General features: G+C 43.2%; 1 protein-coding gene across 6 annotated transcripts in view; it reads left to right on the top strand.

Annotated features, from left to right (window-relative positions):
• The window catches only part of tpd52 (tumor protein D52), a 156,548-nt gene that overhangs the window by 53,184 nt on the left and 88,575 nt on the right, over positions 1–14,789 (top strand). For 2 of the 6 annotated variants that reach the window (XR_007956901.1, XR_007956900.1), the window contains 2 exons: positions 2,394–2,442; positions 3,299–3,387. Coding sequence is in view for 3 of the 6 variants with exons in the window: in XM_052023278.1 (XP_051879238.1) it covers positions 2,394–2,442; positions 3,299–3,421 (172 nt within the window). In the remaining 3 variants the exon portion in view is untranslated. Of the gene's footprint in view, positions 1–2,393; positions 2,443–3,298; positions 4,387–14,789 lie in introns of those variants that run through there. The other 4 variants (XR_007956902.1, XM_052023278.1, XM_052023277.1 and 1 more) reach the window with 4 other exon arrangements.

The raw sequence follows: 14,789 nt of genomic DNA, 5'->3' as shown, positions 1-14,789 counted from the left end.
AAGCTGTGCCGAACATGTCCCTACCCTAGAAATTACTAGGCTTACCTATAGCCCTCTATCTTACTCAGCTCCATATACCTATCTAACAGTCTCTTGAAAGACCCTATTGTATCAGCTTCCACCACAGTTTCCAGCAGCCCATTCCACGCACTCACCACTCTCTGAGTAAAAAAAAACTTACACCTGACATCTCCTCTATATCTACTCCCCAGCACCTTAAACCTATGTCCTCTTGTGGCCACCAATTCAGCCCTGGGGAAAAGCCTTTGACCATCTGCCCTATCAATACCTCTCATCATCTTATACACCTCAATCAGGTCCCCCCCCCCCCCCTCATCCTCCATCTCTCCAAGGAGAAAAGGCCGAGTTCCCTCAACCTGCTTTCATAAGGTATGCTCTGCATTCCAGGCAGCATCCTTGTAAATCTCCTCTGCACCCTCTATGGCTTCCACATCTTTCCTGCAGTGAGGTGACTAGAACTGAGCACAATACTCCAAATGGGGTCTGACCAGGGACCTATATAGCTGCAACAATACCCCTCGGCTCCTAAATTCAATTCCCCAATTGATGAAGGACAATACACCATATGCCGCCTTAACCACAGAGTCAACCTGCGCAGCCGTTTTGAGCGTCCTATGGACTCGGACCCCAAGATCCCTCTGATCCTCCACACTGCCAAGAGTCCTACCATTAATACTATATTCCGCCAACATATTTGACCTACCAAAATGAACCACTTCACATTTATCTGGGTTGAACTGCATCTGCCACTTCTCAGCCCAACTCTGCATCCTACCTATGGCCCTCTGTAACCTCTGACAGCCCTCCAAACTATCCACAACACCCCCAACCTTCGTGTCATCCGCAAACTTACTAACCCACCCCTCCACTTTCTCATCCAGGTCGTTTATAAAAATCATAAATAGTAAGGGTCCCAGTACAGATCCCTGAGGTACACCACTGGTCACCGACCTCCACTCAGAATATGACCCTTCAACAACCACTCTTTGCCTTCTGTGGGCCAGCCGGTTCTGGATCCACACTGCAATGTCCCCTTGGATCCCATGTCTCCTCGCCTTCTCCATAAGCCTCGCATGAGGTACCTTATCAAACGCCTTGCTGAAATCCATATATACTACATCTACTGCTCTCCCTTCGTCGATGTGCTCAGTCACATCCTCAAAAAATTCAATCAGGCTCGTAAAGCAGGACCTACCCTTAACAAAGCCATGCTGACTATTCCTAATCATATTATACCTCTCCAAATGTTCATAAATCCTGCCTCTCAGGATCTTCTCCATCAGCTTACCAACCACTGAGGTAAGACTCACTGGTCTATAATTTCCTGGGCTATCCCTACTCCCCTTCTTGAATAAGGGAACAACATCCGCAACCCTCCAATCTTCTGGAACCTCTCCTGTCTCCATGGACGACACAAAGATCATCGTCAGAGGCTCCACAATCTCCTCCCTCGCCTCCCACAGCAACCTGGGGTACATCTCATCCGGTCCCGGCGACTTATCTAACTTGATGCTTTCCAAAAGTTTCAGCACCACCCCTTTTCTAATATCTACATGCTTAAGCTTTTCAGGCCACTGCAAGTCTCCACTACAATCCCCCAGATCTTTTTCCGTGGTGAATACTGACGTAAAGTATTCATTAAGTACCTCTGCTATTTCTTCCGGATCCATACACACTTTCCCACTGCTGCACTTGATAGGCTCTATCCTTTTGCATCTCATCTTCTTACTCTTCACATACTTGTAGAACGCCTTGGGGTTTTCCTTAATTCTGCCCGCCAAGGCCTTCTCATGTCCCCTTCTGGCTCTCCTAATCTCTTAAGTTCCTTCCTTTTAGCCTTGTACTCCTCCAGATCTCTAACATTACCTAGCTCTCTGTACCTTTTATATGCTTTTCTTTTCCTTTTGACTAGAAGTACAGTGAAAAACTGTTTCATGCCATCCTTGCAGATCATTTCATCACATCAGTGCATTGATTTAGTACAAGGGAAAAGCAATGACAGAATGCAGAATGAAGTGTTACAAGACAGGTTTTTTACTGTACCTTGGTACAAGTGACAATAATAAACCAATACTAATTATAGAGAAAGTACAGTGCAGGCAGACAATAAGATGCAAGGCCAGAACGAGGTGGGTTGTGAGGTTGAGTTTATCTTATCGTACTAGGGGACTGTTCAATAGTCTAGTAACAGCAGGATAGAAGCTGTCCTTGAGCCTGGTGGTACGTGCTTTCAGGCTTTTGTATCTTCTGCCTAATGGGAGGGGAGAGAGAGAATGTCAAGGGTGAGTGGGGTCTTTACTGAGGCAACAAGAAGTAGTAGTTTCTCCAGTTCAGTTGAAGTGTTTAAACACATTTTCTTTTTTTTCCTGCAGAAATTCACCGACTTTCAAATCCTTTGAAGATAGAGTTGAAAACTTAAAGGTAAGTGAAGTTGCAATACAGTACATAGATTAACTTTTTAAAAAAAAATTAGATTGGTGAAGGAAGCTGCTATTAAACTAATGACCTAAGGGAGATCAAAATATACAATGCCAGAACTTGGAAGTGCCTCTCCTGCATTTTCCCTTGTAAACTGGAGAATGGATACATATACATTTTTTTTCTTAAGGGGTTTGAAAATTGCTCTCTAAAGCTTGTATGTCCCATTATTTATAAAAAGGAGGTACTCCATTGACCTGGAACAGTGCTTTCTGTTTTAGTGGTGTGGCAGCAGTGTTGTGCCTGAAGGTGTAAAAGCTGCAGTACTTGTTTTGATTCTTTAATAATCAGAAGGCTCATGAGTTCTTCCCTTAATCACTTTTTTAAAAGCCGTTGGAAATCTTGCTTTACACCCTAGTCAATCATTTCGAGTTAAAATGGTTCTACAGCATTATTGCTTGATTGGAAATGTAAAGTTTCATAAACTGGAGGGATGTAACTTGCTGCTTAAGCCAGAAAGAAACTATGATCCCTTTGTGGAGATGTGGGGAAAATTTGATTTATGCAATACATTCTTTGAAAAAATCCATTCATATTTCTGCTGTATTACATACTTGCATAGTGCTGAGAAGCTTCATATTTTTAAAACTAGCCAATGAGGATATCAGTTTAACTTTTTCAGCTTGTTGTAAGTTGCATTTAAGTGTAATTTTGTTCCTGCATTAATATCTTGTAGCTTAAAACTGTACAGTAAGGAACTTGTACAACTTTGTTTAATAAATGATTCTATCAGTCTCATTTTGTATTGTACTTCAACCACATTTTGGACGAAAATATTCATTTGACTTTTTTTGTTTAGTCTAAGGTTGCAGGCAACAAGGAAGGTGGTGGTGATTTTGGGAACATTCTAAACTCTGCAGCAAATGCAAGCGCCACGGAGGCCATTACAGAAGAGGTTTCAGATGTTCAAGAAACTCATTAATATGTAGTTTTAAGTCTAACTCTTTTTTTTGGACGTGTTACAAATCAAGAACATTAATATTAGTAGCTGCAAATAATGGCATTTTGCCATCCAGTTGTGCCCTTGTCTCACAACATTGCATTTTGTATTTAACAGCTCACAAGGTCTGCCTGGCCCTAGGTTACTATACTTTTAAAATTGTAACAGTCTGGCCCTAATTGCAAAAATTGCTTTGTTTTAGATGGAATACTTTTTGGTTGAAATATCCTTCAGACTTGAATGATGATTCATTCCAAAGCCATGCCTCGCTTAATACCACAGGGAAACCATCTTGATGTATGGAATATTAAATTGCAATTGTTTTTTCTGGAGGGGACTATTTTGAAACACTCCGTATGAATTTGATAACCAGCAGACCCACATTATGGCTCAGCTTAAAAATGATGGCTTGTGTTTTAATATTAACTGTCTATTAAAGACACGTGGAAGACCTTTCTTGCTTCTGGGAGGTGTTATTTGTTCCAGTTCAATGGTGTAAAACACATTTGTAGGGAAATACTGTAAATTGATCAGAAGCTAATTGTATTTCTCCTCAGACTTGGAATTCTGCAGTTTTTTGGCTATTTTAAAATCCTATTCAGCTAGTTTCACGTTTAATACATGGCAAAGTATTTTCTTGTAGAAGGGAGGTGATTTGTAAATGTACACTTCTCATTTTAAAGCATGTTGACAGTTAGCATCAGTTGAGGTTCAGATTTTTGGGTCTGAATGTTGTAGACCAAATGAATGAATGACATTGATTTAAAGATGTCATGTTACTGCATATTTGAAAATACTTGAGGTTAGAGTTCAGTGTTATAAATTGTAAAATGGTAATTTTTGTTCACTCAAGCTAAGTGAAATATTGTACAGTCACACAAATATCTTGGTGCACTCTGTAACAAAAAAGCAACACTTAATAAAGATTAGTAGAAGTGTTTAATGTGAAATTTTCTTTCTAGAATTGGTTAAGATTTTGTCCATTGATTTATTTTTGATGCAATACAAAACACCTTGATTTTGGGCCTGTACTCTCATTTAATTCAAAGTGACCATACTCCAATTTGCAAACTTTCCTAACCAACCAATTCTGAATGACAGCTAATCCTGACTTTCAAATAACCAATTGCCAAATTGTTTATCATGGCAAGGTAAACAGAATTCACTAATTTCCCTCAGTAGAGAGCATACATTTAAACTAATTGGTAGAAGGATTAAATGTGAACATAAGAAATAGCAAGAGTAGGCTATCCAGCAACTCTGAACTTGCCCTGCCATTCATAAAGATCATGGCTGACTTACCCAGGTGCCATTTATTGAGTGCCATCGCTTGATTCCCTTCATGTCCAGAAATCTATCAATCTGTTTTGAATGAACACAATGAGTCCTGACAGCCTTTGGGGTAGAGAATTTGAAATAGTCACTACTATGGTAAAGAAATTTTTTTACTTTGGTCCTAAGCAGCCCACTTCTTGCCCTGAAACTGTGCTTCCAGGGCCTGGACTCCTCAGCCAAAGATAACATTTTCACTTTGTCCAGCCTGTCAAGAATTATGTACGTTTTGATGAGATCTCTTCTGAACTCTAGAGAATAGAGTCCCAATTTACTGAATCTCTCCGCATATGGCATCCCTGGAAACGGCCAAATGAGTCTTTGCTTCAATTCTATGACATTAACATCCTCGAGACAAACTGTGCACACTTCTCTACATGTAGTCTCACCAAAGATTTATATAACTGCATTAAGATGTCCTTACTCCTGTATTCAAATCCTCTTGCAAATATTGCTACACTAGAAAGGGAATAAGATCTACAGTAAGGATAGACAAGGATATGACCAGTAGAACTTCTCAGTAACAATTAGGAAAAGGGGAATTTAATGTTGTTCAAAGTTGTGTGTAGGCTGCCTATTGGCTGCAAAGCGGCAGATATTAAACATGTTAGTAGCAAAGGTGGAATTGTTCTAATATGGAATTTAACTTTGATTGTGATAAAGAGCATGACTGGAAAGTTCATTTATGGAGACTGATAGGTCAGAGAATGGAGCAGTTGGTGTACGGGTTGATGAAGCATGTAGAGAGACTGAGAGGAAGAATAGGCATTTGATAGGGCAAAATTGCAGTCAGTTGGATAGGTTGAAGTGTGTCTATTTTAATGCAAGAAGTATCAGGAACAAGGGTGATGAACTTGGAGCATGGGTCAGTACATGGAACTACAATGTTGTGGCCATTACAGAGACTTGGCTGTCATAAGGGCAGGAATGGCTGCTGGATGTTCTGGGTTTTAGATGTTTCAAAAGGGACAGGGAGAGAGGTAAAAGAGGTGGGGAAGTGGCATTGCTAATCAGGGATAGTATCACTGCTGCAGAATGGGAAGATGTCCTGGAGGGATTGTCTACTGAGCCAGTGTGGGTGGAGGTCAGAAATGGGAAGAGAGCAATCACTCTACTGGGAGTAGTCTATAGACATTCTCCCCACCACCCCTCTCCCAAAAAAAAATAGCAACAGAGACACCTGAGGAACCGATCAGGAGGCAGATTTTGGAGAGGTGCAAAAATAACAGGGTTGTTGTCATTGGGTGATTTCAACTTCCCTAATATTGATATTGGCACCTCCTTAGTGCAAAAGGTTTGGATGGGGTGGAATCTGTTGGGTCTCTCCAGGAAGGATTCCTGACACTATGTAGACAGGTTAACTAGAGGAGAGGCCATTCTAGATCTGGTACTGGGCAATGAACCTGGTCAGGTGTCAGATCTCTTGGTGGGTGAGCAGTTCAGAGACAGTAACCACAACTCTCTTGCCTTGGAGAGGGATAGGAATAGACAGTATGGGCAAGTATTTAATTGGGGGAGGGGGAATTATGATGCTATTAGGCAGGAACTTGGGAGTCTAAATTGGGAGCAGATGTACTCTGAGTAAATGCACAATAGAAATGTGGAGGTTGTTTAGAGATTACTTTCATGGGGTTCTGGATAGGTTTGTCCCATTGAGGCAGGAAAAGGATGGTAGGGTGAAGGAACCATGGTTGACAGATGTGGAATATCTAGTGAAGAGGAAGAAAGAAGCTTGCTTGAGGTTCAGGAAACAAGGATCAGACAAGGCTCCAGAGAATTACAAGGTAGCCAGGAAGGAGCTTAAGAATGGACTTAGGAGAGCTAGAAGGGGGCATGAGAAGGCCTTGGCGAGTAGGATTAAGGAAAACCACAAGGCGTTCTACTCATGAAGAACAGGAGGATGACTAGAGTGAAGGTAGGATCGATTAGGGATAGAGGAGGAAACATGCCTGGAGTTGGAGGAGGTAAGGGAGGTCTTCAATTAATTCTTTATTTCAATATTCACCTGTGAGAGAGATCTTGACACTTAAGGATAGCATAAAACAGGCTGATAAACTAGAACACGTCGATATTAAAGAAGATGTGCTGAAACTTCTGAAAAAAATTAGGATAGATAAGTCCCTGGGGCCGGAAGGGATACATCCCAGGATACTACGGGAAGCGAGGGAAGAGATTTCTGAGCCCTTGGCGATTATCTTTGCGTCCTCACTGGCCACAGGAGTAGTAGCAGATGATTGGAGGGTGGCAAATGTTATTCCTTTGTTCAAGAAAGTAGGGATAACCCTGGGAATTACAGACCAGTGAGTCTTACTTCAGCGTGGGCAAATTATTGTGAAAGATTCTTGGGGACAGGATTTATGAGCATTTGGAGAAGCATAGTCTGATTACGGATAGTCAGCATAGCTTTGTGAGGAGCAGGTCATGCCTCATGAGCCTGATTGAATTCTTTGAGGATGTGATAAAACACATTGAGGGTAAAGCAGTGGATGTGGTGTATATGGACTTCAGTAAGGTGTTTGATAAGGTTCCCTGTGATAGGCTCATTCAAAAGGTCAGGAGGTAAGGGATTCAGGGAAACTTGGCTGTGTGGATTCTGAAATGGCTTGCCCTTAGAAAGTAGGTGGATGTAGATGGAGTGTATTCTGCCTGTAGGTCGGTGACCAGTGGTGTTCTGCAGGGATCTGTTCTGGAGCCCCTGCTCTTTGTAATTTTTATAAATGACTTGGATGAGGATGTGGAAGGGTGGGTTAGTAAGTTTGCAGATGACACAAAGGTTGGTGGTGGTGTGGGTAGTGTAGAATGTTGTCGAGGGTTACAATGGGACATTGATTGGACACAAAGCTGGGCTGAGAAGTGGCAGATGGAGTTCAACCTGGAAATGTGTGAAGTAATTCACTATGGAAGATTGAGTTTGAAGGCAGAATACAGGGTTAATGGCAGGATTCTTAGCAGTGTGGAAGAACAGAGGAGTCTTGGGGTCTAAGTCCATCGATCCCTCAAAGTTGCTGCACAGGTTAATAGGGTTGTTAAGAAGGTGTATGGCATGTTGTCCTTCATTAGTTGGAGTTCAAAAGCCACGAGGTAATATTGCAGCTCTATATAACCCTAGTTAGACCACACTTAGAATATTGTGTTCAGTTCTGGTTGCCTCTATAGGAAGGATGTGGACATTTTAGAAAGGGTGCAGAGGAGATTTACCAGGATGCTATCTGGATTGGAGAGCATGTCTTATGAGGATAGATTGAGCGAGCTTTGGCTTTTCTCTTTGGAACGAAGGAGGATGAGAGGTGATTTGATAGAGGTGTACAAGATGATAAGAGGCATAGATCGAGTGGACAGCCAGAGACTTTTTCCCAGGGTGGAAATGGCTAACATGAGGGGACATAATTTTAAGGTGATTGGAGGAAGGTACAGGCGGGATATCAGAGGTAAGTTTTTATTACACGGAGAGTGGTGGGTGCATGGAACATGCTGCCGGGGTGCTGATAGAGGCAGATACTTTAGGGTCATTTAAGAAACTCTTAGACAGGCACATGGATGATAGAAAAATGGAGGGGTATGTGGGAGGGAATGGTTAGATTGATTTTACAGTAGGTTAAAAGGTCAGCACAATATCGTGGGCCGAAGGGCCTGTACTATGCTGTAACGTTATATGTTGGGATAGGTTTTTGTAGCATTATTTGCTGGAACAAAGAGGAATAACTAAGCCTACAGACTTTCACAGCTACCTTGACTACACTTCTTCCCACCCTGTTTCTTGTAAGGATGACATTCAATTCCCTGTTCCACTGTCTCTGTCACGTTGACGCAGATGATGAGAAATTCTGTAAAGGTGCCTCTGAATTGTTTTCCTCCTCCCTTAACGGTGGCTTCCCCTCTGTCATAGTGGACCGAGCCTTTGCCCACGTCTTGTCTAGTTCCTGCACCTCTACTCCCATCCCTTCTTCTCCTGGATAGAGCAAGAACAGAGTTCCCCTGGTCCTTACCTTCCACCACAACAGCCTCTGCATTCAAAAGATCACTCTTTGCAATTTCTGCAAGCTCCAATAAGATTCCACCACCTGACATAGTCCCCTCCCCTCTCTCAGCATTTTGTAGGGATCATTCCCTTCATAGCTCCCTGGTTCACTCTTTTGCTCTTCTGTCCTTCCCTACCACTCCCTGTGATATAGCACTTTCCCACCCAACTGCAAGAGATGGAAAACCTGTCTTTGTAGTCTTTCTACCATTTTCCTAATCCTAACCACCCCCGCCAAAAAAAATCCATGGACCCAAAGAGTATGTCTAGGTGAAGCAGTGATTCATTTCTACTTCTTTCAATGTAGTCTGCTGCATTTAGTGTCCACAATGTAGCTTCCTCTACGCACACACAGGTTGGGTGATCACTTTGTGAAACACCTGCACGAAGTCTGCAGGAATAACCCTAAGTTGCCTGCCACTTTAATTTACCAACCTACTCCCATTCTGACGTATCTGTGGCTTCCTGCACAATTACAACGCGACTCAATGCAAGCTCGAGGAACGTCACAGCCTTTTGTTCTCAATATCAAAATCTCCACCTTCAGATAACACGCTCTTTCTTCCTGTCTATATAAGGATTATTTACGCCTGCGAGCTTTTTTTCACATAACTACCCCTGTACCGTGACCCCACCAACAAACACCACGCCACTGTCTCCTGGACCATTCCTGATATCACATCATGAGATCTCCCCTCCACAGCCTCCAACCTGACAGTGCCCCAACCCTGCACTGCCCACTTCTATCCCTTATCTAAGATTCACAAAGCGGACTGCTCTGGTAGACCCATTGTCTCTGCCTGCTCTTGCCCCACTGACCTTGTCTCTTCATACCTTGACTCCTGTCTCCCCTTGTCTAGTCCCTTCTCAACTGCATTGTGCACACCTCTCATGCCCGCCACCATTTTGACAACTTTGAATTCCTTGGTCCTGCTTCATCTTTACCATGAATGTCCAGTCTCTATGCACCTCCACACCACCCCCCCCCCCACCCCACCCCCCAAACATGGTCTTGGGGCCCATTGTTTCCTGGAAACAAGACCCATCCAGTGCCCCTCTATTAATACTGTCATCCACCTGGCAGAACTTGTTCTTACCCTCAACAACTTCCTTTTTGATTCCTTCCAGTTATATGGGCCCAAGGCACCTGACTTTTTGTTGGCTATGTGAAGGAGTCCTTGTTCTAAACCTACTTTAGCAACCCTCCCCAAATCTTTCTCCTCGACATCAATGACTACAATGGTGCTGCTTCCTGCACTTGTGCAAAAATCATTAATTTTATCACCCTCTGTCACCAACTTCTACTCTGTCTTCAAATTCACCTGGACTATTTCTGATAGTTCTCTTCCTTTTCTACAGGTGTCTCCATCTCAAGAGACAAACATTCCACAGATATCTACTGTAAATCTACGGACTCCCACAGCTACCTCGACTACGCCTCCTCCCACCTTGTCCTCTTTCATTTTCTCCATCTTTGCTGCACCTGTTCTTAAGATGAGGCTTTCCATTCTAGGGCTTCTGAAATGCCCCCCTTCTTCAGGAAACATGGCTTCCTCCCCTGCCATAGTTGATGGGAGACCTCACACACATTTCCTCTATTTCCTGTATGTCTGTTCTCACCGCCCTCCCCCTCCCTGAGACAGAATAGTGATGGAGTTCCCCTGGTCTTCACCTTTCATCCCACTAGACTCTGTATCCAGTATATCATCCTTCGCCACTTCTACCAGTTCCAACAGGATCCCACCATCAGCCACATCTTCCCCTCTCCCTCCCTTTCTACTTTCCGCAGGTACCACTCTCTCCATGACTCCCTGATCGCTCATCTCTTCCCACGCACACCTTCCCGTCCCTGGGACTTTCCTCTGTAACCATAGGCAATGCAACTCCCTTACCTACACCTCCTTCCTCACCACCATCCAGGGACCAAAGCAGCCCTTCCAGGTGAGGCAGAGATTCACATGCATCTCCTATAACTTGGTCTACTATATCCAGTGCTCGTGCTGTGGCCCTCTCTACATTGGTGAAACTGAGTGTAGATTTGGCAACCGTTTTGCAGAGCACCCGCACTCTGTCCGCAACTGCCATCCTAAGCTTCCAGTTGCATGTCACTTCAAGTCTCCTTTCCATTACCACACTGACTTGTAAGTCCTCCGTCTTCTCCAGTCCTATGGTGAGGCCAAACGCGAACTAGAACAGCACTTCATATTCCACCTGGGTAGTCTACAACCTGATAGCATGAACATTGAATTTTCCAAGTTCAGGTCACCCACTCCCACCAATCCAGCCAGGTTCTCTCTCCCTTTGTTCAACTTTTCCATTCTGTCCCCCCCCCAGTCATTACATAGACTCATCGCTCTTCCCATGTTTCCATCTGCCCATCATCCCTCCCTTAACTGGTTCCACCTATCACCTACAAGCCACTCTCTCTACCCTGCCCAGCATCCCTCCTCCTCCTGGCTTCATTTGCCTAAAGGATTTTTTCTTGTGTTTCCACCAATCACCCATGAGCCTCTGTCTCACCCCTCCCTCTCACCTCTTTATTACTGGTTTTCTTCCCTCTACACCCTTAGCCCTAATACAGAGTCATGAACCGAAGCATTGACCATCTCAACTAACCTGGTATAGATGACAAGAGGTAAGAGGCAAGATAACTATATGAAAAAGCAAGCAAAACAAATCCCTTATGTTCTGATGAATGGGCGACAAAGAAAGAAGAATGAATGATGAAAACTAGAATTAACAACTATAAGAGAGGGAAAGGGACAAGGCAAAGCCACAAAATAATACCGAATAGTACCACTGAAGAGTGACAAATCCCCATTATTAAACTCCTCTTCTGACAACTTGTTCTGCCATTTTTGCTACTCCAGACCCATTCAATATCTTCAATTCTTTCCCAGAGCCGACCAACACTTCCCGTATCACCAGTACTGCTACTCCTGCTCTACCACTAGAGGTCGATCAATCATATTCAAAATTGCACACTGAACCTTAACAAGGCAGTTTTATGACACGGAACCTTTTTGCTTTCAAATACTTAATATTTCATCGGTGCTTCCAACTATTCCTGTTTATCTTTTCCATTTCTGCTTGGTGCTCTTTCTTCCTTGTGTTAGATGTAGTTCAGTTGGTCACATGCTTGTGTGTTGACTCAGAAGGTTGCAGGTTCAAGTATCAATCCAAAGATAGGAACATATAAATCTAAGACTGACACTTCAGTACTAAGGGTGAGCTTCTGTTGGAGATGCTTGCCTGAAAATTGCTACACTGGCTTTAGAACAATCTTGTTTGTCATGCTAATGCCATTTGCAAAAGTCCTGCAAAGATTGTGATCTTCAATTATGATTTTCCAAACACAGCATTATTAATTTTTGTGTGTCAGTTTTAGTGTGTGCTACTTTGTTGATCAATTACAAGGTCTTGTAGATGCTGACTCTCATCTGAGGAACAATGGCCTGAGCAGCCTTCCCTTAAAGGTGCAGACTGCAATACAAGCAGAACGCTTCCATCTGCTGGTAGCAAATTCCCACAGCTGCTGTGCATGCCCCGATTGATTGTGATTATGTGATATTGTGATTTTGTGGCTGATCCAATTGAATTTCTGATTAATGATGACACTCCTTCAGGATGTTGATGTTGGAGGGGGTCAGTGATTGTCACACCACTGAATGGTTAGACCCACTCTTATTGGCAATTTTGTGGTGAGAATTTTAAATGTCATTTATCAGTCCTGACCTAAATGTTGTCCTGGTTTTTTTGCATGCAGGTATGGACTTGTTCATTTTTGCTGAGTAGTTGCTAATGGAATTAAATATCATGCAATCATCAGCAAATATTCCCCATTTCCGACCTTATGATGGAACAAAGGTCATTGAAGAAGCAGCTGGAGACAGTTGGTTCTAGGCTACTGCTCCAAGGAATCCTGTAGTGATATGCTGCAGGGACCTTCAACAACTACAACTATCTTCTTCAAATGTGTTTTCCTTTTGATGCTCATTTTCACTTTTACCAGACCTCCTAGATGCCACACACTGTCATATGCTGCCTTGAAATCAAGGACAGTCCCTCTCCCTCACCTCTGGAATCCAGCTCTTTGGTGCCTGCTTAGACCAAAGCTTTGATGAGATCTGGAGTGGAGGGATCGTGGAGAAACCCAAATTGAGCATCAGTGAGCAGTAATTGGTGCTGCTTTTTGGTGCAGTAGGTGCTGCTTTATAGCACAGTTGATAACAACATTCATCACATTTGCTGATTACTGGGAGTCGACTGATTGAGCAGTAAATAGATTTGTCTTTTTTTTTGTGAACAGGAAAAGCCTGGGCCATTTTCTGCATTGTCAGTTTGATGCCAATATTGGAACAGTACTGAACACAACAAGTTCTATTGTGCAGGTTTTCAGTACTGTGACTGGGATGTTGTATTATCTCATAGCGTTTGCTATATCCAGTGCTTTCAACTGTTTCTTGATATCACGTGAAGTAAATTGAATTGGTTGAATACTGGCTTCCCTGATGGCGGGCATCTTAGTGAGATCATCAATTCAGCATATATGGCTGAATGTGGCTGCCAATTCTTCAGCCTTTTCTTTAGCACTCATATGCTGGGCCCTGACATAATTGAAGATAAGGATATTTTTGGATCCTCCTACCCCATTGCATATTTAATCATTGACCACTGTTCACAACTAGATGTGGTTTTTGCCCCAGGGAATACTAAGAGTGAAGTTGATACACCAAGAAATTAAAAGCTGTTGTTGAGGGCAGGAGCATCACTTTTGACTAGAACTGCTTCTTTTCCAATAATGTCAGCTATGGCTTAGTGGATAGCACACTGGGCTCTGACAGAAAGATTCCAAACTTGAGCACCAAAAAAAAGACTAATACCTCATTCAATACTAAGGGAGTGCCACATATTAGGGGTGCCATCTTTACCATGAGGTTTTAGAAAGAAGCACTATCTGCTTTCTTCTATGTAAATGTTGTCATGTTATGTTGTCATAACATTGAGGCCCTACTTACTGCCATTCAGCTGGATTGGCTACATTGTTCACATGTCCAACACCAGTCCCAGAAACAGACACTTGACTGCAAGCTCTGTTGTGGGAGATGACCAAGCAGATGAAGAAAAAGGATGTGGTCGAAGCTTCTTTGAAGAAATGCAATATCCCCACGGCTCCAGGAAACTTCTAGCCCATGACTGTTCAACGTGGAAAAGGAGCATTTGGTAATTGATTTATTATTGCTACAAGCACTGAGATACAGTGGAATGCTTTTGTTTGCATGTCATCCAGACATATCATTCCATACACAAGTACATCGAGGTAGGACAAAAGGAAAAAAAAACAAAGAATGCAGAGTATAGTGTTACAGTTGCAGAGAAAGTGCAGTGTAGGTAGACAAATAAAATGCAGGGGTCATGATGAGGTAGATCGAGAGATCAAGAGTTCATCTTTGTCGTATAAGAGATCCATTCAAGAGTCTTATAACAGCGGAATGGAAGTTGACCTTGAACCTGGTGGTACGTGTTCTCAAGATGGTTTTGAAAACCTTGAAGCCTGGTGTCAGAAGGGAGTCACCTCACAAACTGTCTGTCTGCCCCGTCGGGCACCTCCTGCTCCAACTGGGGATAAGTCTGCCGTTCCAACATTGGCCTCATTGGCCACCTCAGAACACACAAAACCAGAGTGGAAATAAGTCATCCCGAGGATGAATACTGCCCAAGAAGACGTTGTTGTTGATTATTTGGTCATGTTGGGAACTTGCTGTGTGGGAATTGTCTGGGACATCTGCTACATTTTCAGGGAGCCACACTTCAGTGAAAGGCAGAAATGCTGATGCATGGTTTGCACCCCAAACGTTGACAATTCCTCTCCTCCCACAGATGCTGCCCGACCCGCTGAGTTCCTGCAGCAGATGGTTTGTTGCCCCACATTCCGGCATCTGCCGCCTCTGGTGTCTCCAGTCACACACACGCCCATGTGCTGTGGCAGGAGCTGCTGCA

This window comes from Pristis pectinata, chromosome 9, assembly GCF_009764475.1.
Source record: "Pristis pectinata isolate sPriPec2 chromosome 9, sPriPec2.1.pri, whole genome shotgun sequence".
NCBI classification, from domain to species: Eukaryota; Metazoa; Chordata; class Chondrichthyes; order Rhinopristiformes; family Pristidae; genus Pristis; species Pristis pectinata.
Note: the sequence above shows the minus strand (reverse complement) of the source record. Positions and strands in the feature narration are given on the sequence as shown.